The sequence below is a fragment of the Apodemus sylvaticus genome, chromosome 12 (genome assembly GCF_947179515.1).
Source record: "Apodemus sylvaticus chromosome 12, mApoSyl1.1, whole genome shotgun sequence".
Taxonomy (NCBI): Eukaryota; Metazoa; Chordata; class Mammalia; order Rodentia; family Muridae; genus Apodemus; species Apodemus sylvaticus.
In genome coordinates, this window is record NC_067483.1 from 40,150,487 (window position 1) to 40,175,624 (window position 25,138).

The 25,138-nt window shown below is 41.3% G+C and overlaps 1 protein-coding gene across 1 annotated transcript; it reads right to left on the reverse strand.

Moving 5' to 3' along the window:
- Positions 1-4: 4 nt before the first annotated feature.
- On the reverse strand, positions 5-25,138 carry Zc3h11a (zinc finger CCCH-type containing 11A). Its single transcript, XM_052201058.1, has 15 exons — positions 25,047-25,138; positions 22,627-22,746; positions 20,411-20,534; positions 18,950-19,153; positions 18,745-18,861; positions 18,434-18,514; positions 17,097-17,207; positions 15,688-15,747; positions 13,686-13,784; positions 4,988-5,488; positions 4,219-4,304; positions 2,840-3,164; positions 1,416-1,582; positions 636-703; positions 5-313 (listed from the first exon to the last, which is right to left on the reverse strand). Exons 1-15 carry the CDS (start codon positions 25,098-25,100, stop codon positions 55-57), a joined length of 2,376 nt encoding a protein of 791 aa, XP_052057018.1. The 5' UTR covers positions 25,101-25,138; the 3' UTR covers positions 5-54.

Here is a 25,138-nt window from a genome sequence, read left to right on the forward strand (position 1 = left end):
TGAGGGTTTTTTTTTTTTTTTTAAAAAAAAGTGTCCTCGTTCTCCCCTTTAGCTTCAGCTGTCAATCATCTCTGAGAGCTCAAGCAGAAGGTCATCTTCATCCTTCCCAGGATCCAAGTCGATCTCAGCTTCTAATTTGCCCCCTGAAATTTCCCATATTAGTTTCTCAAAATCATCTTCCACAGAGAGTGGCGGCTTTCCCGTCGAGGCAGAGCTCAGCCGGCGTTGTTTGGTTGCCATCTGGGATGAGGAAGGGCCAGATCCTTCTGGGAGCAAGGGTTCTGAAGAAGCTTGGGCTGAAGACAGCACAGAACTGTAAGTGAAAGACAGACTGTTAGACCAGGCTGTGCACTTCTCTCGTGGTTAAATGACTACTACCTCACTACCTCGGCAGCTCAGGAAAGACACACACAAGAACAGTGTCACTAATCTGGAATCAAATTTTGAATGTAGCCAGTTATCTAAAGTATCTTTCCAACAGTAAAGGCAGAAGCACAGCAACCCCACGGTTCATGCCTCTTTGCCCTCAGTTTGGAGTTAAGGGGGATAACTTGTAAATGTTCAGCGACTTATTGGCATTTCTTTTTTTAGAGCAAAACCAGAAATGGCATGGAGTTTGGTTAAGATGGCATTACCTGTCTTTCGGTTTTTCTGTCTCAGACATGATGGCAGATTTATCCTCAGAGAGGAGTGGGACAACAGCCTACAAAGGAAAAGGTCAATTGCTGAGTTAGGCTTCACTCTTTCAGTGTGTCTGTATGTTGTGTGTATGTGCAAGTATGTAGAGCTCAGAGGAGGGTGTCAAGGAATCCTCTCCTGTGATCTGTCTGACCTCCTTGGACAGTCCGGCTCTTACTAAACCCCAACCTGGTGGTTTCCAGCTGTGTTTAGCTGGGTCTGCCTGTCTCTATCCCTCAGTGTTGGGGTCACAGGAAAGTGTACGGCTACACTGGCTTTTAAGTGGGTGCTGAGGATTCAAACTCAGGCCCTCACGCTTGGGTAGCAAGCACTTACTTATCCATCAACCATGTCCCCATGACTTTTTGTTTGGTTTGGTTTTTTTTTGAAACAGAGCCTGACTATGTAGCTCTGACTATCCCAGACCTCTACCTTCCCCTGCCTTCCTGCTGCCTGGAGTGGGGCCAGGTTGGCATGGTTGGAGATCTCTGATAACCTAGGACCTTTCATGTTAGGTGGTCACTTTACCACTGAGCTGTAGCTTCAGACCAAAGGCAATGTTTAAACCTAATCCAGGGGCTGAGTATATAAGTAAAGTAGCTTCAAATCTTTGACTAGAGCTAACAGTCTAAGAAACCAATATGCTTAGGGAATGAAAGGAAATGTGAGTCAAAAACAGACAAAGCCAAAGGGCAACTGTCTGCCAGAGTTAAGCAGCACTGCAAGGGTCGTCTTACCACAGCTGCTGTCTTGGTGGGGCTCTCCTGTAGGACAGGGCTGGAGCTGAGTGGCTTCACGGCGGCGATGACGGCAGAGTGCGCCTCCACAGCCTTGCGTTTGGGAGCCAATTTGGGAGCTGAGACAACCTTGACCACAGATGGCTTCACATTTACTTTTGGTTTGGCTACAGGGGATAGAACGTATCTGATTAATAACTAGATGATCTCTCTCACAAATAGAGAAGCTCAGAATAAGATACAATGCCTTTAGTAGTAGAAATATCAAAAAAGAAAAAAAAGTGTCTAAGCAAGGTGGTATGTGACTTAAATCCCAGGACTGAGAGATCTCTGTGAGTCTGAGGCCAGCCTGATCTATAGAATGGGTTCCAGGACAGCCAGGGCTATGTAGAGACCCTGTCCTAAAAACAAAGCAAAGCAAAGCAAAAAGCAATATCCAAAGAGCAAATAGCGGGAATAAAAATAAGGTCACATGGGTCACCATGACACACTCTTTAATGTTACTATCGTATTCCAAGGCATTTTCTTCTGCAAAACAAGAAAAACTGAGTGCAGTCGCATACAGTTATAATCCAAGCACCCAGAAGACTGAATTCAAGGCCAGCTGGGGCTGTATAGTAAGACCCTATTTCAAAACAAAGAGGAAAGATGCACCAAAGAAATTCTGGATGGGGACTTTTATGTTTTTCTTTTTTCTATGACAAAGTCTCATATATCCCAGGCTATCCTGCAATCATATAGCCGAGGATGACCTTGAACTTCTGATCCTTCTGTTTTCTAGTTTTATCTCTTGAGAAGAGCAAGGATTTGGTGACTCAGATTATAAAACTTGGAATATTTATGAGAAAGTAAAGAAAACAATGATGCTGTCTGCTTCTAGCACCTTAGAAAGAGGAAAAGAGCGAGCGCCATGGGAAAACGACCCAGATGGATACGAACAATCCAGTCTGAAGTGCGTCCTGAGAGAGAATCTTCTACCAGCCATAGGTCTCAAGTGGCCAAAACTCACAAACCCTCATCATATATTGGCTGACTTACAACACAGCATATGGTTAGGACTGAGGCACTCAACAGAGGTTGGCATCTCCAGCATGAGACAGCCACTGTTGGACCACCCAGACTGTATCACATAAGCCAATCCAATAAATCCCCCTCTGTCTACATTCATTCTACTGGTTCCGTTCCTCTAGACAACCCTAATACAACTGGGCTGTGATTACATGCTGTAATGTAATGGAACCCAAGGCTTTGTGCTGGCTAGACAAGTACTTTACCACTCTACCTACCTTTCACATTTACAGATCACTCTCAGAAATATTACTACTTGTTGGTGTGACCTCAGTATACAGGAGATTCAATTCTGCTGTTGCCAGAGTTACTGAAATCTGGTACCTATGCTATGATGGAGGTATCAAACCACTCACCTTTACTCCTTTTTTCCAAAGTCTGTGCTGCACATTTCACATTCAGTATTGAGTCCCCAATTCCAGAGGTTTCCACCTCCCCTTTCTGGGATGACTCTGTGGGGAGCCGTTTTGCCAGGTGCCGAGTGACACCTGATACAGCAGTGAGCACCGGCCTGCCCACCACTCGAGTGTAAGAAGCCTCGTCTCCCCGCACAGATGATAAGGCTGCTTTCTCCTTTTGTGACGCTCCTCTCTCCTGCTGTCTCTCTGTGTGTTTCTCTTTGACAGTGTCACATCTGCTGACTGGAAGTTTTGTGGGATCACTTATGGTCTCATCTGAAGTCTGTGGACAAGTTCAACCCAAGAATTAAAATGTATACTCTCATTTATTGTGCTGAGGGAGTTAGAGTATTACATGAGTGGGAATAAAGAGGAGGCTCATCATTTGATATCAGACAGGAGATATGCTGTTAAATATAGAACTGAAAATGTATGAAATTAATCGAAAAACGCAAATCCTATAGGCTATAACTACAACCCTAAGTAAACACTAATGACTACTAGTAATAAAGACGCCTATATATTAAGGTTTATGCCAAGATATAATTTACAACTGAAAAAAAATCTAGATGTCCAAAAAGAGCTTATATTTACAAATCAGAATAATTTATAGTCAGTAAAAACAAACACCGTAAGGAATTACTAAAGCTATAGCAGGCTGCAAAATGACCATCTGTTTACCTCCTCACCCAAGCTGGGTATTAGATTCATTTCTATTAACAGATGGCGCAGTGGTTAAGACACTTGCTCTTGTAAAGAACCCAGGCTCAGTTATGAACACTGGCATGCCAGCTCTCACACAGATAAAGTAACCATAATAACAAAGAAAGCTAACAGAGAACTGTAAGAATCTCCCACAGGTACAGCGGTATACAGTTTTAATCCCGGAAATCAAGAGGCAGAGTCAAGCAGATCTATATGTTGAGTCAGAAACCAGTCAGGTCTACACAGTGTGTTCTAGGATACCGAGGGTCACAAAGACCATCTCAAACACCAAATAAATAAAGAAAGAAACAACTGCAAATCAAACAAAAAATACAAACTCCACAAAAAAAAATTCTACCCACAGTCCTGGGTTGTAGTCTAGCGCTAAAGAATGAGGCTGGTTGAGCCAGGCAGATTGAGCTACATAATGAGAAATTGTCTCAAAAAATCTCACAAACCAACCAAACAAACAAAAAACCTAAAAGCAAACAACAAAAGCATGAACCAAAGCAATTAAAACCACACTCAATGTACCACTGGAATTACTGACAGACATTCGCTGTAAACTAAAACTAAAATCACACATTATTCACCTGACAAGGTCTGCCTAGGACATAAGGGAACAAACTTACCTCATTAGGCCCCATCTTAGTCACACTGCTCTGAGAAGGAGCGTCACCACTGTCTTCAAGTTCACGTTTTTTCTCTTCTTTTGCACCTATATTCATATTAAAAACACCATTGCTTTAATAAGGCCGCAAACTCAGGAGAAATGAACTAAAATAAAACCCTTCTTCATGAATACACTTCTACTGGCTAGCTTTTGTGACAATTTAACATTGGCTGTCGTCATCTAGGAAAAGGGAACTGCAGCTAAGAAACTGCAGCTAGTCTATCAGACTAGCCTGTGGGGCATCTTCTTGATTGGTATTGATGTAGGAGGGTCCAGTCTACTTTGGGTATGGTCCTTGGTTATATAAAAAGACAGACTGAGGCAGCCATGGAGAGCAGGCCAGTAAGCAGTGCTCCTTCAGGGACCACACTTCAGGTCCTGCTGTGACCTCCCTCAAGGATGTACTTGTGATCTGGAAGTGTGAACCATAGAATACTTCCGAACTCAAGCTGTTTTTGATCAGTGTTTTATCAAACCACAGAAAGGAAACTAAGACAGTAATGAAAAGAAACAAACAAACAAAAAAAACCCTCTTAGCTAAGAGACTGGTTTTATAAAATCTCAAGATGACAGGAATACACTCAAACTACAGACCACCATGCAGCTTACTCTACTGAATCTGGTGACTCCAATTCCCCCAGTTAGGAAAAGCCCTCAAAGAACTACCCAGGCTCCTGCAGGTGCTGCCCTGTGCAGAACAGTGCTGCAGGTTGGAGGGCTATACAAACCTGCTCTCTTGGGGATGCGGAGCAGTCTCTTGGCCCCTGGGGCAGCCTCAGATTGAGGTCGGGAGTTGCCACTCCTCTCAGAGCTTTGCTGCCCCCTCAGGGCCTTCTCCAGCTTGATTTCCTCTAGCGTCTTAATGTGCACCTCCTGCATGGACCTGGCTCTTCCCACAGGCTCCTCGGGCTGTCCTTGGCTAACAGCTACAGTCGACAGACTCACTGTCTTTTTCACTTCAGGATCTTCTGTTTGCATAAGATAACTTGTATCCTTTCTGGATTTCTGTCTTTCCATTTCCTGCTGCCGATGTTTCTTTTCAGCCAGGACCTCAGAGAAGGTTTTGATCCTCACTGAAGAACTTTTTGTTCCTGATGGAGAATCATCAGCTCCTGAAGATTCTTCTGCCTTCAGTTTAGTTTGCAATTCTCCACGTTTCTGATTGGCTCTTTCGAGAAGAATTTCTTCCAATGTCTTCACGTGGATCTCACCAGTTTTATGAACTTTCTCTGTTTCAGGGAAGGCATATATTTAAGCTCTCATTATCTTAATGATTTATGATCTCTCCACTGTACAAGTAGAACAATCCAAGAGAACATCAACTGTCCCATCTATAGCACTGATTTCACCCTCAATTGTAGATAATTGCAAGAAAAACTCTTTATACAAATAAACCTACTGATTTGTATTTCTACAATACCAATGGCTGAAAATCAATTATCAGTGAGGAAACCTGTACCACTCTGAATCATAAGTCAAAGAAACAATGAGCTCTCCATTCACTTATAATGTGTGTGTATAAGACGTGCACAGGGTACTAAGCCAAGCACACTTCTGCCCAAGTATGGTGTATAGTCTGACAAGTACCATTGAGTAAATGACCTATATGGAATACGGCAGTGGAAACTGCTTTAAAGCACACAGTGGAAACACTAGCCCTGGTCTAGGAACTGGTCAAAGCAAACTTCTCATGAAGTGTCTTTTAAAACAGGAAAAGAAAAGGTAAACTAAAACAGGGGACAAGATCAACACAAACAAACAAATAAATAAAACAAAATACCCTACAAAACCCAAGGGTCACAAATCTGATTTACATATTCAACCCTCGAAAGATCCTTCTACAGCTGTTTAAAATATGGAACACTTGACACATGAGACAACCATTACTGGAGAGCTAAGAAAATAATGAACTGATTTAGAGTAAAAGACAGACAGACAGACAGACACACACACACACACACAAGTAAAAGATTTTAATTAAGATAAAATATATCCCAAGCTCCTAAATATATTATGTTCTGGAACTCTGTGAACTTGGTATACCCTTCTCATTCTGTCTATGTCTCTGTCTTTCTCATTCTTTCCCCAAATAAATTCTCTCTGAAGCTCAGGCTGGCCTGGAAGTCCTGATATAACATAGCCTAAGTTAACCTCAAATTTAAAGCAATCCTACTGCTTTCTTGGATTATATGCATGAATCCCCATGACCCATTAGTTTTGTTGTTCTTGTTTAAATAAAGAGTTCATTTAAATGGTTAATTTTAAGTAAGTCCAACTTGGATTCTCATTCTCTATTCTGGTGCATTCTCTGGTGAAACACTGATCAGAGTCCTGTAACTGCCTAATCCTCCAAACATAATCTGCTTTTTGAGAACAGTTGATGCTATCTGGGTCCTTGAATATTTTAGTAAAGTACCCATGACAAAGCAAGGACTTAGGTTTCGACTGGCTAAGTCTTTGGTGACAGGTCTTTGCTGGAGTATGGGAGCCTCAAACCCACCCTTCTCTTGGCTCAGCCTTGTGAGTACTGAGAGTGTAAGGAGGGCTACCACAACTGCATTCTCATTAGATTTTTAAATGATTGCAGAGTTGGAGAGATGGCTCAGTGTTCAAAAATACTTGTTATTCTTGCAGATGGTCAGATTCAATTCCTAGCACCCACATGGTGGCTCAAAACCATCGTTAATTCCAGTTCTAGAGTATCTAAACCCTATTCTACAGACACCAGGCATACACGTGATGCATCTGCACCCATAAAGGTAATTCATACATATAATATAAATAAATCTGGAGGAAAAGTTAATTGTAATATTTTCTTCCATTTCACAATGACAATCTAATCTAAAAATTAACACTTAAAAGTACATGCTTAATACTGAATTGGGAGACTTGTTTCTCATTCCTACCAAAAATTACTGAAATGATAAAGACATTAAAAGTAGAATTAACATACAATAACAATGAAAAAAAATAATGTCATGGTAGAACAATCTTAAGAATTTCTGAGAATAATCTATTGCAATAGATAAAGTGTAAACATTGTAGATATAACTCTACAAGATTAGTTAAACACTATTCTATTCAACAGCAGAGTTAACAGTCAGCCCTGGGTTAATAAACACAAAAGCAACAACGACCTATAGGAGAACTCACTAAGACAGATACTTTAGGACTGGGACAGAGAACACCCCCACAGGATGACTACTTGCATGGCCTAGCCTGCACAGGCCCTGGCTTTATTTCCAGCATCTCAAAACCAAATAGAGAAACAAAACTAAGCAAGCAAGCAAACAAAATGCATTCATTAAAAAACTCCACGGTAGCCTACAAAAAAATTAAGGTGTAGGGGGTTAAAAACAAAAGCAAAAGACCAGAACTAAACTCTTCTGAAGGCAAATGTCAAAAAACATTCATTTGAAAGTATAAATAATGCAAAAAGTCAATCATCCATTTGAAACAGTGTAAGCTAACTCCAGCCCACAAGTCGATGTGGCTGTAACCTACTTCTGTAAACTGCTCATTTACACACTCACATATGGCTGCTTTCACACCACAATGGTGGAGCTGAGTAACTGCCACTTAGATTATGGATCACAAAGCCTAAAATATTTTTGTTTTTAAGAGTAACAGGGATCAAACCAAGGGCTTGACCATGCTAGTCAAGTTCTCTAGCAATGAGCTACTTCAGAGCTACATGGACTTATGAAAAACCGAGAAGGCAAGTTAGATCAAAGGGCCCACGGAACCCTTGGCTTGCCAAGGAAGATCTGTGATTACATTCACCAGAGTGAAGTTATACCACGTCAGGGAGATAGAAAATCCTAAAATGTTTTGGAGAATAATGCTGAACATAAATAACCCCCATCTGTAATCCCGCCAAGTCCCCAGAAGCTGTGACAGGAGACTGCTTGAATTTGAGGCCAGCTTGGACTACAGAACTGAGAACGTGTCTTAAGAAAAGAGTGGTTATGGTGGTTGTTTCCTTCCCAAGAAAATAAGGAGCCACCATCAGGCTGTTTTTTAAGGATACTAACACAAAATAATAGAGAAATCAGTTAAGGTGGGAATGAGAACATATAGGCTAACATGCAAAGCAGAGATATGAAATTTAAAACTGTCTTATAAAAAAATTACCACATTGGGTCCTGAATAGCATACAGCAAATCTGGGAGAACAGGGTCACACAGTAGGTTGTTTACCTATTATGTGCAAAAGCTCTAGGTTTAAAACTACAGTACCACAAACAACAACAAAAGCAGACTATTTGAATACATGGATATTCACTTTCACTTTATCTCACTCTCACTCACACACACACACTCACACACACACACACACACACACACACACACACACACACACACACACACACACACACACGAATATAAAAAGTAATCCTTTGGGCTTTTTTGACTTAGCCCTGCTGTCCTGGAACTCACTGTGTAGACCAGGTTGGTCTCAAACTCCCAAAGATCCACTTGCCTGTCTCCCAAGTACTGGGAGTAAGGTGTCTGCCATGATGCCCGCACATACAAACCAACCATAACAGATAAAGAGTGGCATGTGTTCTGTTCATATCCTTGTTATCTGACAAAATGCAACTGGTTTTCTATTACTTAGAAAATGACTTCTTTCCTCCCTTTCCAATACTGCTGATTGAACCCAGGGACCATACATACCCTGTGAACTGAGCTACATATCTAGTCTATTAGAATCAACTTTCTATGACAGCTATCTATCATATAATAAATCCTTACTGGATCCCCTCTTAGAAAAATTCTGTCTTTAAATAACAACACACCACACACACACACACACACACACCACATACACATACAAATACAAGCTCTAACTTAACTATACAGGTGAATCACAAAAAAAAAGACAGCACTGGAGCGTTTGCTCTTCTGACTGTTTAAGTACCTGCTGCCTCCTCCCTGACTAAATAGCAGAATAGCAGACAGCCTAATCACTCCTTCAGAGATTTGGAAACTTCAAATATCAAAAGTTTCAAAATTAAAAAAGCTAAAACATAATTTTTATAGGTCAAATACCTTTCCAATGTTTACAAATTAGACTGTACTTCTAATGTAATTAAAGAAAAAAATCTCAAAAGGCAGTGGTGGCCTTAGTTGAGCCCTTGGCCCCAGCAGAGACCAGCCTAGTATATGGATCAAGTTTCAGGACAGCCAAGGCTACACAGAGAAACTCCGTCTCAAAAAACCAAACTAACCAACCAAACAACCAAACCAACACCTTCAAGTTCTTAAATGTTTTTTTTTTAGAACTAATTTATATGAATTATACACTCCTCATAACACCCCAGACTCCAAAAAGGGGGAAAAAAATAACCTTTTAGGGTACTGGGGTGCTTTAGTGGACAAAGCCTCACAATCCAAGTGTGACTCCCCCAGAACCCTTGTTGGGGGAAGGAGAGAACCAAGTTCACACAGCTGTCTCTGACCACCACATGAATGCTATGCCTGTATATGCACACATGCATGCAGTGCCTACGTGTGCAAAAACTACTGAATTCAGAAAATATTACTATTGTACAATTTTCTCAATCTTTTGGTTTGTTCTTTGAGATAGGGTCTTACTAAGTAGCTCTGGCTAGCCTGGAACTTGCTATGTAGACCAGGTTAGCCTTAAGCTCCTAGTCTCAACCTTCTAAGAACTGGCATTAAAGGCCAGGCTCTTTCTAAATATTTTTACTTCAAAAACTCTGTTCTAAATTTCTCTGCTTGGAGGTTATAATAGGGGATCATAGCTATTTGCACACCTCCTAACCAAAGAATGCTCTTTTATTGGGGAAGATCATCCCGTGGATCAAGTGTGCAGCTTCATATGATGTGCATGGAGGCGAAGGGGGAAAGGACTAGCCAGGTCAGTGCATCAACCTGGCCACCAGTGAGGTGGCAGTGGTGACAGTATGTATGTTATAGACGTCATGGACTGCTTTCACAGACTGCCAATTTAATTGAGACGTGGGTATTAGGCAAAGGCTCTGTAGATTTTCCTCAGGCCTCACACATACTAGGCAAGTGCTGGGCACACTGCTAAGTTGTGATGATGTAACTGACACATGAGGGAAATCGGACAAAGATCTTCTGCTTGTCCTAAGCACAAAAGCCACCAATTGCAAACATTTACTTAACCAAAGTTTCCTGAGCAAGAAGTAGAAAAGTTTACTTTCCTGAAAGTTCTACTGCTGAGGCCTGGGGGGTGGGGAGTGGGAAGTGGGGGTGGGGAATCAACCCCATTTAAATTAAGATAAAAAATTATAGCCAGGCAGTGGTGGCGCATGTCTTTAATCCCAGCACTTCAGAAACAAAGGCTGGTGGGTTTCTGAGTTTGAGGCCTGGTCTACGGAGTGAGTTCCAGGACAGCCAGGGCTACACAGAGAAACCCTGTCTCGAGAAAACAAAAACCAATATCTATAGATAGATAGATAGATAGATAGATAGATAGATAGATATAGATATAGATAGATAACAGTAATGTATGGGAAGCAGGGAAGACTTGGGGACTCTGCTTTTACACATCTGGCAAGGACCCTGGAATGATGTTTATCATCCAGAGATTCCAGACCATCAATAACAGGGTCTTAGACATCATTAATCTCAACAAAGTATTGGAAAACAAAACCTGAAAGCAAGAGCTAACCACCCAGCAATCTGATTCCACCACACAGCTGACAGGCCTCTCCCCAACCCTGGTCATCTCTCCCCTACCCCAAGAGTTCTTCCTTCCCCCTCTGACTATCTAAAACCTAAGGACGGAAGAAATGGGTACACAAATAGACAACTATGCCCTTGGGGGTATAAGCCCACCTTGACTCTGGGAGAGATTGAAAGACAAGGCCTCTGCTTATAGGCAGGCTCAGATAAGATATCAGAGTCTCAGTCCCTTCAATACTGTAATGTAACAATTCACCTACAGATGTTAACTACACACATTTCCTCATACTATTTAGTATCTTCAAAAGGCACTTGGTTTACTTGTGCCTCTCTGTCATCAGTCCCTTTATCCTCACTGAAACTTTTGTACCTATTTCCTGAGGTAAACTATTATTCTGATCCTGGGCCAGGGCAGCTCTGTGCCTCTCTCTCCTAGTAGGCATGGGCACAGCAGGGTCTGCCAGCATGGGAGCACTTATCATTAAGTCAACAAACTGAATTACAAAATTACAAAATGCTAACAAAGGCTGAAATAAAAGTTTAATTGGTCCCCCTTGGTCTCAGAAAAAAAAAATTAAGAGCCAACGATTAGACTTAAGCTTAAGGGAGGAATGTGGAGGCCTGGTGTTTTAAAGGTAACTATAGCCATTTTGCATTAAATCTCCATTTGCTCATACGGTTAAAATAAGTTCAAGTTCTCAGCCTCCACTTCCCAGAAGTAATTATCTATAGCTGACAACTAAAGAATGCTACTAATAAGCCAAAAAGTTATAGTTGAGTTAGTTATGCTCTACTTTCTCAACGTTAAGTTCCCTTGCTCGCCACCCATCCACCTACGTCACTTAGGACCAATCAGATTAAAAGCTGGCTGATAATACATTGTCTAGTTAGCTGAAAATATTGTACAACTTTGCTGCTTGCCTTTAAAACTTTAAACCTGGTTTCTCATATAAAAAGTCTACCATGAGGACAGATCAGTGCCACAATTACTTTTTGTGGTTCTGATGGATCAGTATTAGGATATATGTTCAATAAACTATTCTTGCTTAACTGAGTTCAGAGATGGACGGTTTGTGTGGCAGTTCCTGAACCTCAACATCCACACACAAGAAAACAAAAACAGGGGCTGATGAGATGGCTCAGTGGTTAAGAGCACTGACTGTTGTTCTGAAGGTCCTGAGTTCAAATCCCAGCAACCACATGGTGGCTCACAACCATCTGTAATGAGATCCGACACCTCTTCTGATGTCTGAAGACAGCTACAGTGTACTTACATGTATAAGTAAATAAATCTAAAAAAAAAAAAAAACAAAAACAACAAAAAAAAAAATCTCCATCTACTCCTCAGGCATTAATTAACCCAGCATTTTACCTAAGTCACAAAAGTGGGGGGAAAAAAGAGGTCCTACCTAGGACCTCTCTCCTTCACAGACAGCACTGTAAATACCTTAAATATCCTGATTTAGACATTCATCTATACCACTATGTCTATTTTCTTGAACTATCTTAGGTCTTTTCAAGGTTTATTTTTATTTATCTGTCTATACCGTATTTGCACATGTGCCTGCAGAGGCCAGAAGAGGGCATCAGACCCTGGAAGCTAAGGTTACAGGCCACTGTGAGGGGCCAGCATGTGTTCTAACCACCAGCAGACTCGGCAGCCCTGTGTGGGCTATGTAACAGCTCACAGCCCAGCTAGCCCTTTGCCTCCTACTGTTTCTCAATGATACAAGCCAGGCCTGAAGTGCAAATTAGACCTCTTGATCCCTTTTTAATATTTTTCCCCTTAGGATTTTTTGTTTGTTTTTTGTTTACTTGAGGCAGGGTCTCTACATAGCCCTGACAGTCCTGGAATTCACTCTGTAGACTAAGCTGGCTTCCAACTCACAGCAATCCACCTGCCTCTGTGTGAGTGCTAGGATTTAAAGGCATCTGGCACTACACCCAGGCCTTTTTTTTTTTTTTGGTTTTTTTGGATTTGCTTTTTTTCAAGACAGGGTTTCTCTGTACATCCCTGGCTCTCCTGCAACTCACGCTGTAGACCAGGCTGGCCTCAAACTCAGAAATCCGCCTGCCTCCACCTCCCAGAGTGCTGGGATTACAGGCATGCACCACCACCGCCCGGCTCACCCAGGCCTTTCTGATTTTTTTTTTTTTCCGAGACAGGGTTTTTCTGTGTAGTTCTGGCTGTCCTGGAACACACTCTGTAGACTAGGCTGGCCTCAAACTCAGAAATCCGCCTGCCTCTGCCTCCCAAGTGCTGGGATTACAGGTATGTACCACCACACCCGGCTCCTTTCTGATATTTAATTTATTTACTACTACTATTACTTTGCGTGTGCCTCACTAAGGCTTATGTGTGAGTCAGGGGACACCTTCAATGTCAATTCTCTCCCCCACTGTCACTGCATGGATTAAACACATCCACACTGTGCCAAGTGCTTTTTTTTACCAGCTGAGTCAACTCACCAGCTAGGTAACTGTAAAATAACCTTTAGCTTGTCACTGTGTTAGAATGCACTCTCACAGGACCAAGAATCTCCTTCCCCTGGATACTCCTATCTTATGAACTCCAGTGGTTGTTGACAACTGTTAGCTTTGTTAAATGTTAGCTATTTAGAATCAAGTAGAGTAAACACTGAGAAGTAGAGTAAAACAGGTTCCTAACTCGCCTCAGCAAAACCCGAGGATCCATACCCGTTATAATTCAAACAGGCAGGAACTGGGTGCAAGAGCCAGTCCTTACCTTTCTTTGGTCCTTTATCAGTGTTGGTTTCCGGCGCCTCCACTTTTTTCCCCAGCCTCTGTGCAAGGCTTCGCTTTAATGGGGGGTCACTCTCACCACCTACAAAGAGGGAGACTCACTTTAAGATTTGGTTTTCAACAAAGTAAAAAACAAAAATATGCAATTTAGTTCCCAGATCTGGTCTCTGGACAGCCAAGGTTATGCAGAAAAACCCTGTCTCCAAAAAAGAAAAAATAAACAAACAAAAGACACCCCTGAAAGTTTTCTGCATTTAAATGGTGTTTGTCCACCAGCTTCCTAGAACAATGTTAAAAGCCAAAACGACTCAGAAAGAAAAAATTAAAGAGAAAAAAAAGTTAATAATAATATATGAATGAGGAGGTGGGGGATTTAGCTCAGTGGTAGAGCACTTGCCTAGCAAGTGCAAAACCCTGGGTTCAGTTCTCAGCTCTGGGGAAAACAAAAAAACAAAAACAAAAAAAAAACCCCAGAAATTTAATACATGAATGAAACTTGAAAAAATGACTAGACTTCCACACTGACTCATGGAGGAGCGCTATTTCGGCCCTGGCGGCAGCTAAAGCCCAAAGGCAGCAATGTCTTTATGGCTGTGCAGGCTGTTTGTCTGGTTTATGTCAACTTGACACAAGCTAGAATTATCTGAACAAAAGGAACCTCGGTAGAGAAAATGCCTCTGAAAGTCAAGCTGTAGAGTATTTTCTTAATTATCTATTGAGGAGGAAAAGACCCAGCCCACTGTGGGTGGTGCCATCCCTGGGCTGATGGCCCTGGGTTCTCTAAGGAGGCTGAGCAAGTCATGGGGAGTAAGCAGTACCCCTCCATGGCCTCTGTGCCAGCTCCTGCCCTCCAAGTCCCTGCCCTGGCTTCCTTTGGTGATAAGCAGTCATATGGAAGTATAAGATGAACAAATTCTTCTCTCCCCAACTTGCTTTTTGGTTATGGTCTCATCACATCATAGAAACCTTGACTAAGATACTACCAAACTCTGAATTCATAATAAACTCAGGAAGATAGTAAAAGAAATTACAGTGCTGATTTTTCCTGGAGTATGAAGACTCTGAAGGTCACATTACAGATAAAAATTCCAATTACAGTTAAAAAAAAAAAATCCAAGACTCTGGCTAGAGCTGTAGCTCTCAGGGCCTTATGTTCAATACCTAGCTCTACATAAACTGGGTGGAGTATCACATGCCTATAATCCAGCTTTTGGAAAATGGTTAGATGATCAAATCCTGCCTTAAAAAGAGAAAGTAGAAGGAAAGAAGGGAAAGATAAAAAGAAGGAGGAACAAGGAGAAAAAGAAGAGGAGGGAGGAGGATCTTAACTACTGAGCCATCTCTCCAGCCCGGGTTCTGATTTTTTTTTTTTTTTTTTGTTTCTATGATCAGTTAAGTTCAATGCAGACTGCTGTCTGACTATAATACAATTGGCCTTTCTGTACTGGCTAGCCAAAAGGGAAGGTGTAATGGACAGGGAACCATTAGGAGAACCATTAAAAAAAAAAAAAAAAAAAAAAAAAAAACCTGTCTCCTCTTTGTTTTTGTTTGTTTTTTGAGACTAGGGTCTCTCTATGTAGTTTGGGCTGGCCAGGAATAGTTATAAATACCAGGCTGGACTTAAACACACAAAAATCCTCTTGCCTCCGCCTCCTGAGCGCTGAGATCAAAGGTACATGCTACCATGCTTGGCTCAAGCCTGTAATTATTAAACCTAGGACCTTCTAAAAGGTTAGCCATAGCCTGTACACGGCTTAGCCATTAACAGGTTCACAATCAAAAGGTTATAATCTAATTAAGTTATAATACTTTATAAACTGCTGTAGCTTCAATGAAAGGTGTAACACACACATGAAAATTTACAAATTCAGTCAAGAATACAGGCAGATTGACCAGTGTGTCAGTACTGATGGCGCTTAGAACAGTCTCAACAAGGTAACATGTTAATTCACAAACACACAGAATATACACAAGATCTAACTTACCTACTGAAAGTTTTCGTTTCCCCAGTCTCTCAGTAAGACTCAGTCTAACCAAGGGCTCTTCTGAAATGACAGAATAAAGTGTTTCCACTGTTACTTGATTGAGTATTATTACTTTATATTCTTACATGCCCATTAAGGAGATATTCTGAAAATCAGGTCTCAGTCTTATTTAACAAGATAAAAATAGTCTACTAAACATGCAACAGCATGGCATTATTAACAGCAGCCAAACATATGGAAAAAGGCTTTGGTCTTAGCCAAACTACCCTTGTGTACCTTGAAAAGTTATCTAACATTATCATTAGAGAGAATAAGCCTTCTTCCAAATGTCTGTTGTTCAAATAGAACACTTAAATGTACATTATTATGCAATATATTTTTATGTCAATTTGACACAAGCTAAAGTTACTACAGAGACAGTAGCCTCAATTAACAAAATGTCTCCATAAGACCAGGCTGAAGGCAAGCCTGTAGGGCAACAATTCTCAACCTGTGGGGTGCAACCCCTCCCTGGGTGATAGTGGTGGGTCTAGTGACCATTTCACAGGGATATCAGATATTTACATTATGATTCATAACAGTAGCAAAATTACAGTTATGAAGAAGCAATGAAAATAATTTTATGGCTGGGGGTCATTACCACATGAGAAACTGTATTAAACGGTTTCAGCATTAGGAAGGTTGAGCAGCACTGTTATAGGGCTTTTTCTTAATTAGTGATTGATATGGGAAGGCCCAGCCTACTATGGATGGCATCATTCCTGCACTGGCGGTCCCGGGTTCTATCAGAAAGCAGGCTGAGCAAGCCACAAGGAGCAAGCCAGTAAGCAGCACCCCTCCGAGGCCTGCCATCAGCTCCCACCCGCCCGCCTCCAGGATCCTGCCCTGCTGGAGCTCCTGTCCTGACTTCCTTTGATGATGAACTGTGATGGGGAAGCATATTAAACTCTTTCGTCCCCAAGCTGCTTTGGTCATGGTGACTGGTCATAGCAAGAGTAACCAAAATTAAGACAATTTATTAGATTTTAAACAATTTAGTAAAAAGATATACATTTTTCTATCATTCTAGAGATATAAGAACATTTATTAGATTTTAAACAATTTAGTAAAAAGATATACATTTTTCTATCATTCTAGAGATATAAGAACATTCTTTACTCAAAATGAACAGCCAAGAAACTTGTTGAAGCAATGAGAAAATGTTAAATTAGATGCACATATATGTGAGACTACATGACTAAAAATTCCAACTTTTTAAACAGGTCAAATGTACCAATTTTTAAACTTCATATTGACCAAAATGTTTCAAGTCCTCCTGAAACTGCAAAGGAAACAAATGTATCAGCCAAGGCTTTTGTGTTGCCAAGCCCCTACAACCCAACAACTCTTGAGACCTGCTTCTAGCTTACCTGGTTTGCTTGATAGAGTTACTGTCCTCACCACAGTCCGAACATTCTCCTTCTCAGGGCCTGGATTGGGCTGAGGCTGATGTAAAGCACTGGAAACTCCTGGGGAGCCTTCTGAATAAAAAAAGGCAAATAAATAACCTGTGGGAAGTAAGGCTGACCCAAGTCAAGTCTGTTTTTATGAGATTGCTGCCTCCCTTAGGTAGACACTAGGTCTTCTGCTTACCTGTGAGGCTAACACTATTCTAAAGATTAAGGCAGAAGCATGGTTAGCCATCAGCCTTGGCAATTCCATTGTTTCCACCTGAATATTATCATCATCCTCAAAACAAGGTTCCTACAGAGTAAGCATTAAGAACAGACTTCTCTGAACAACTCTGTAACCTATTTAGTACATATCTCTTAGAGTAGGAACCACTTTTAACTAGGTTGAGATAGGCAAGCTCCAGCAAAATCTTTGTAGATCTTCAGAAGCCTCTTGTACCTAATGACATAATGTTCTTTCAGTAGGTTCTGTTTGCATGTAGAGGTAAGAAGTCAATTCGGCTATCTCTCCTCATTCCTCAGGAGACCATGTCTTACATGGACCTAAGGTCTGCTTAGACTAGGCTGGCCAGCAAACTCAGCAATCCTCCTGCCCCCAGAACCAGGACTACCAGCACACGTCACCATACCTGGCTTTTTATGTGGGTTAGAGATAGATCACAGGTTGTCAGGCTTGTGAGGCAAGTACTTTACCGGCCCCTTAATACGGCTCTTAACTGTAGTTCTCCCCCCGTCCCTGCCCCCCTTTTTTGGTTTTTGTTTGAGACAGGGTTTCTCTGTGTAGCCCTGGCTGTCCTGGAACTCACTCTGTAGACCAGGCTGGCCTCGAACTCAGAAATCTGCCTGCTTCTGCCTCCCAAGTGCTGAGATTAAAAACATGCACCACCAATGCCTGGCTTTTAACTGTTGTTCTTTATAGTTTTATAGTTAAATATTTCAAGATATTATCCCAGCATGGTAGCACATGCCTTTAATCCCAGCACTCAGGAAGCAAAGGTAGGCAGATCTCTATGCACACAAGACCAGCCTGGTGTACATAGTAAGTTCTAGGACAGCCAGGGCTACATAGAAAAACCCTATCTTGAAAAACCCATCTACCAATTTGAAGATAAACAGGGTTTAAATCATGACACAGACTTCACTCTGACAGTGAGGACTGAAACAGCTCCGGTTGTCTTGTTTTACTTCAAACAAGCCACAGAAGTAACTGAATTTGGCTGTTGTTGCCAGAAGTATCTTTATTATTCTTGTCTGATAAACATGCAAGTATCCATGCCAAATTTGTAATGACTTACCACCTTGCTTCTTGGATTTTTCCTTCATTTTCTTTGATTTTATTTCCTCAAGAGTTTTTATTCCAAAATTCAAACATTCACCTGAGAAACCCAAGAAGGGAACCACATGAGGAACTATAGCCTTTTCCTTTGTATTTCACTGCAGGCATTCAAGGATGCTTTGAGTAAATGACTTACAAGAAAGTGCACATTCTATGAACACAGCACATCTGCTAGGAGGAGAGAGCTTAGTGGCTGTGCACTAAATGTCAATGGTAGTTTCAACAGTCGGTGATACTTCTAGGGTTAGACATGCAACAGCCTCTTCCTACCTTGCTTTAAACTGACTCCAGGTTTACGGGCAGAAGCCACTCGTAATCCATTATGGACATCAGGAGTTGGCTGCAGGGCAGGTGTCTTGCTTTCATCACCCTCCTCAGAAAACTGATCTATATGCACACATGTAAGACAAACCTCCAATAAGAACAAGTCTAGAAGAAATCTTTTCTTGTCTAGTTCATTACAGGTAAAACGTACCATCGTCATCTTCATCATCATCTGCAGCATTGATTACAACAGGCGGATGTGTGGGACTGGGAACGTTTTCTGAACTCTCTACTTTCATTACACTCCGCAGCTGAGGGGAGGGGTTAGACTGAACAGACAATTTGTTCTGTTGAACCGTGAGCGGGCTAGCCTTTACTTCTTCTTCTTGTGACTCAGGCACAGTGGGTAACACAGCTAAACAAACAAAATCAGACATAAATTAAGAACACAGAACTATAATCCCTACTCAACAAACGCCCCTGTTCTTTATGATACATCTGGCACATTTTTCTTAGAGCCTATATGTTTTTTTAAACCTAATTTTCCCAGTTTCATTCTAAAGTCTCCATGAAGACAAAAGTCTTTTTGAACCAATGACTCCTTTATTGGAGATAAAGAGATGACAGGCAATGAAGCACTAACCCCAAGAGTTAGTTCTAAATACCAGACGTTCCTTTTTAAAAATTGAGATTCTACAATTTATTTGGTCAACAGAAAAAACGCAGAGACCACCTGCCTCCACCTCCTGCCTGGGATTTTTTTTTTTTTTGATAGTCTTGTTATGTAACCTAGGCTGGCCCTCACACTTCTATTCCTCCTGCCTTAGCCTTCTGAGTGCTAAAAATCACAGCCACCTTCCCCTATTATAAATTATAAATAAAAATTATTTAAAAAGGGACTTTGAAAACAAGCCACAGATTTTTGTGGAGTCAAGATTTATTTTAAGTCTGGGGCTATAATAGTGGTAGAGGGCTATAATAAAGTGGTAGAAGGCTTGTCTAGCTTAAAATCCTGGGCTTGACCCTCAGCCCTGGAGCGACAGGAGAAACATTTTTTTAGGTAGCCTTCATTACGAATTTTTTCATTTTTAGATAACCTATAAAATGCTAGACTAGTTAGTCCATGAGGTGCTATGGTGAATGACTATAATCATCCCAACACTCAGGAGGCTAAAGCAGAAGGGACACAAGTTCTCAGCCAGTTCAGGTCACAGCGCATCAGCCTGTCTCCACAAGAGCTAGATGGCTAGTACTTTTGGCTTTGTGGGTCAAATGGTCTCTATCCCAACTAGTTCACTCTGAAGTATTAACACAAAACCAGTATTTACATTACTGAAAATATGTATTCAGTAAACCTTCATTTTACAGAATAGGCAGAGGACCCAATTTGTTAAGCCCTATTAAGTTTAGACTTAAGTCTAAAGAATTAAGTTTCTATTGAAAACACCTAAAGGTTTGGTACAAAATAAAAATGAAACTAACTATAGTAATAACATCTGACCTGACAAGAAACATTTGGTCCTCTCTGTGCATACTCACTATCTAACCTCTGTAAGGTTTTGTTCCCTTCATTATACACTAGAAATAGTATTGCTCCCACTGGACTAGCAGAGGTGTGAATAGAAGGTGCTCACTGAAGCAACTGTTCTTTTAGAATCAAAACCAATCTCACTTTTGCTTGGAGGTAGGAACAGTCCATCAACATAACGACTTCTGGTGTGATGGAAAGCGCAGTTTAGTTTTTGACATCCCATTGGCTGATTTTCCCAATAACAAGGAATTTCACTTCGCTTTTTCTGTAAAAGAGAACACAGATTTCAAATAAAAAGCGAAGTAAGTCCTAAATTAATTTTGTGATTGCTTTTGTAAACAAAGTTCTAAGCTCTGACCCAGGAGGTCACGTTTAGCAAGACAGGCTGCTGACTGTGGTGCTTAGGCGTGCAGAGAGGTACAAAGAGCTGTTCATCCCTCCAGGTCTTTATCCTGAAAGCCCTAAGAGCCCACATTTAATGAAGAAAGCAGGATAATATGGTAGTTTAGGATATGGATAAGATACTCTACTCTCCTTCAGTTACTTAAGGGCCTGATGAGCAGAGACAACCAAATGCCTGGCCAGCCTCCTTTTCCTTTGCTACAAAATGTGTACATGTGCATAGGTATCTGCGTGAAGGCCAGAACAGGCCCTGAGGACCTCTACTGCTCTCTACCTTACTACACCTTGAGATAGGGTCTCTCACTGAAGCTGAAACTGATTTCACCTGGGCTGACCTGCCAGCCACCTCCCCAGACCCTCCAGCCTCTGCTCCCAACATTACGCTAGTATCTAAGTGCAGCCATGCCCAGCTTGTTATGTGGGTGCTAGGCATTCAAAGGCATGTCTCCATGCTTGTGCAGCACAAACTAATTTACCCAGCGAGTCATCTTCCTAGCCCCTGAGTTTGTGACTACTACACCAATGCTTCTAAGGGAAACAGCCAGTCAAGTTCCCATTATCTTCTACATCTACAAAACTTTCATCAGCCAGTCATAAACCAATAGAAAAATTTGTTTCATGTGTTTCTATTTTGCAGGATGTGTTGGTACACACTTTTGATCTCAGCACTTGGGGAACAAGGGAAGGTGAGTTTGACGTCAGCCTGGTCTACAAACTAAGTTTCAGGACAGCCAGGGCTACACAGAGAGACCCTATCTCAAACGGCAAGCAAGTAAGCAAATTGAAAGTGAGAGACACAGAGACAGAGAAAGACACAGACAGATTCTCCAGTTAAAAGCAATGGTTGCTCTTCCAGAGGTCCTGAGTTCAATTCCCAGCAACCACATGGTGGCTCACAACCATCTGTAATGGGATCTGACACCCTCTTCTGGTGTGTCTTAAGACAGTGACAGTGAACTTTCATAAAATAAATTAAAAAAAAAAAAAAAGAAAGAAAAAAAGAAACCCAAAACCAACAGCACTACACAACTCATCCCGAACAAGGCTTATTAACAGTTATATTGCATCCATGTGGTACAGAAACATTCCAGCACATACACATACAATTAAAAAAAAGAGAGATATGCAATTGTAATTTAATAATGAAAATGTAAAAATAAACTAAATCATGTTACAGAACAGTTGCCCAACAACTATCATGAAAAATAGTGCCCTGGGATGAAGGAGAGACTAAGGCATCGTACACCACATGAGATCTGTAAGTGTGACTGCTCCTTCAATATAAGATATGACTAGACAGTGGCAACCCGCATGAGGACAAAAGTGTTGCCAATTCTCATATTCTAATTTTCTTAGCTGTGCTACAGTTATGTAGGAAAATGCCTTGTTTGTAGGAAATGCTCAACATTTATGGGAAATAGAAGATGGCAGTAATTTATCCCTAAGTAGGTCAGAAAAAAATTAGTTCATTCTCTATGTATGCGTGTCTTTCTTGCATGTATAATGTATACCACATTTGTGACTGGTGTTCGTGTAAATCTAGGAGGGCATCAGAGCCTTAAAAGTAGAGTTAGATGATTGTGAGCTACCATATGGGTGCTAGGAAACAAAGGTCTTCTGAAGAACAGCAAGCACTCTCAACCTCTGAGCCACTTCTCAAGCCCCTAAAACTGTGTTTTTAAAACTTAAAACAAGATGCCACAAGGTTAAGGTATTTGCCACAAAACCCAAGCATCTTAGCACACGTTCCATACTGTAGAACTAAACTAGAGCTGACTCCTGCAGGTCAGGGTGTTCTCTGACCTCCACATGTGTGTAGCAGCATGCCCGCACCCCAACCCTCACCAGGCTTGGCAGTTAAGTGCTTTTACTGAGTCACCCCACCCTCACTAGCCACTGCCCTCATACTTTTTATTGATTCTATATACCCATGGCAACAAAGATTGGAAACTTACGTCAATTTCCATGTGGCGAAATCTGCACACCTGTCGAAAACAACGACCTTCTTGCCATAGGGTGCAAACAGTTTCATTTCCTAGTGCAGCTTCACAGTGACGGAATGGGCAGCTGTCACCCTGTAAACAAAACGGGAAAGGACTTTATGGCACATGTCCATAGCAATAATGTCAAAGACTACCAAACACACCAGTAAGCAAAAACCTGCAGGGCAGAAAACAAGCTGTAACATAACAATACCAACCATTGAAAGCAGTACATCTGTAATAGAATAACCTGCTGCTTTTTTTTTTTCAAGACAGGGTTTCTCTGTGTAGCCCTGGCTGTCCTGGAACTCACTCTGTAGACCAGGCTGGCCTTGAACTCAGAAATCCGCCTGCCTCTGCCTCCCAAGTGCTGGGATTACAGGCATGTGTCACCACCACCCGGCCAACCTGTTGCTTTTTGTTGTTTGTTTGGCAGGGTCCCTCGCTGGCCTGGAACTCCCCCATGCAGATTTAGGTGGTCTGACCAGGGGCTCAAGGATCTACCTCCCTCTCTACATCCCCAGAACAACTGCTTGCCATCATACCTGGCTGTGGATTCTGGATTATCAAACTCAGGTTCTCATGTTTACATGCAAATCCTTCACTGACTGAGTTGTCCCCCCAAGCCTTAACCTACTTCTCTGCTGTTTTTTGAGACAAGTTCTCAGCATGCCTAGAACTATGTAGATTAGGCAGGTCCCAGACTCATAAAGAACACCTGTCCCTGCCTCACCAGTGCTGGGGATAAAAGGAATGTGCCATCACACCCAGATCTCCTCAGTGTACTGAGTGACAGACTAAGGAGCTGAAAAGCCAAGAAAGAAAATATCCTCTAACACATCTTCAAAACAGCTTCAGATCCTGACATCAATATTTTTCAGTTTTTCAAAGAAAATAAAAGGGAAGCTGAAAGGCTGCTGCAAGTGATGCAAGCATAATTAATATATGACTAATAGTTACTTTTAGGGGGCTGGAGAGATGGCTCAGCGGTTAAGAGCAGTGACGGCTCTTCTAGAGGTCCTGAGTTCAAATCCCAGCAACCACATGGTGGCTCACAACCATCTGTAATGCTACCCAATGTCCTCTTCTGGTATGTCAAGACAGCTACAGTTTACTCATAAATAAAATAAATGTGGGCTGGAGAGATGGCTTAGTAGTTAAGAGCACTGACCCCTCTCCCAGAGGTCCTGAGTTCAATTCCCAGCAACCACATAGCCTTCTTCTGATGTGTCTGAAGACAGCTACAGTTTACTCATAAATTAAGTAAATAAATCTTTAAAAAAATTAGTTACTTTTATTATCTGAAATAAATTGCTATTGTACAAACTGCTGATATTAAATGAAAATGCTAATATTAAAGTCTTGATTATTTTAAATCTTGCTTTTCTTTTGCAATGTCAGGAGCTGAATCCAGCAGCCTTCGTGCTTCCAAGTGTCTCCAGCTGAACTACACACCCAGTAGAAAACTTCATGCCCCTCACCCCTGGGATTTCTGTGACAGGGTCTGGCTGTATGGCCCAGGATGAACTTGCAACTCTTCTATTTCTATTACCACGCTTAGCTAGACTTATCCGTTTAAACACAGTACCACAATGATATTAGAACAAGCTACTATAATAGACAAGTTTACAGGATTAGCCATAAAAAAGTAAGAGAAAATGACATGTAGACCTAAATAGTGCTACCAAAAACTCAAGCAGACAAATAGGACATTCTGACAGAGAAAGCAAAACTCTTAAAAGAGCATATTTTAAAAGATAGTATTTTATTCTTACTAGCAGAAAATGTGGAAGAGGTCAAATTTAACCCATAACAGCGCCCACAAATATTATACAACCCACCCACTCAGCTAAACAAAATAGAAAAAAAAAAAATCCAAGCTGCTGAGTCACAGAGGCCAAAGTCCCCCAGAGGCACTTGGACTAGATGAATTATGGCAGGATGATGACTGACTGCATAACATAAGCATTTTGGGGTTTTGTGGCACATGGGAAAAATTATAATTATATATAAATGAAAAGGGAAAAAAATAAGCCGGCTGGTGGTGGTGTACTCCTGTAATCCCAGCACTTGAGAGGCAGAGGCAGGCAGATTTCTGAGTTCGAGGCCAGCCTGGTCTACAGAGTGTATTCCAGGACGGCCAGGGCTACACAGAGAAACCCTATCTCGAAAAAAAAACCAAAAAAAAAAAAAAAAAAAAGAAAAGAAAAGAAAAGAAAAGGGAAAAAAATGAGTGATGTGTTCTTAATACATGATTCTTTATTAAAAATTGCTAGCAGGTGATCTAACAGCTGAGCAAGACACAACATAGAAACAGTTTAGAACACAGAGAAATCTTTGCTGATTTTATTTAAGAAACACAGAAAGAACTGATTTAAAGATGCCAGTCTTACTTTGGTGCATGTAGAATAGAAATAAAAATAGCAGTCTTCTCCCTGATTAGGCATACTGGGTAAATTCTCAGGCCAAAAGTGGCTTCCTGGAA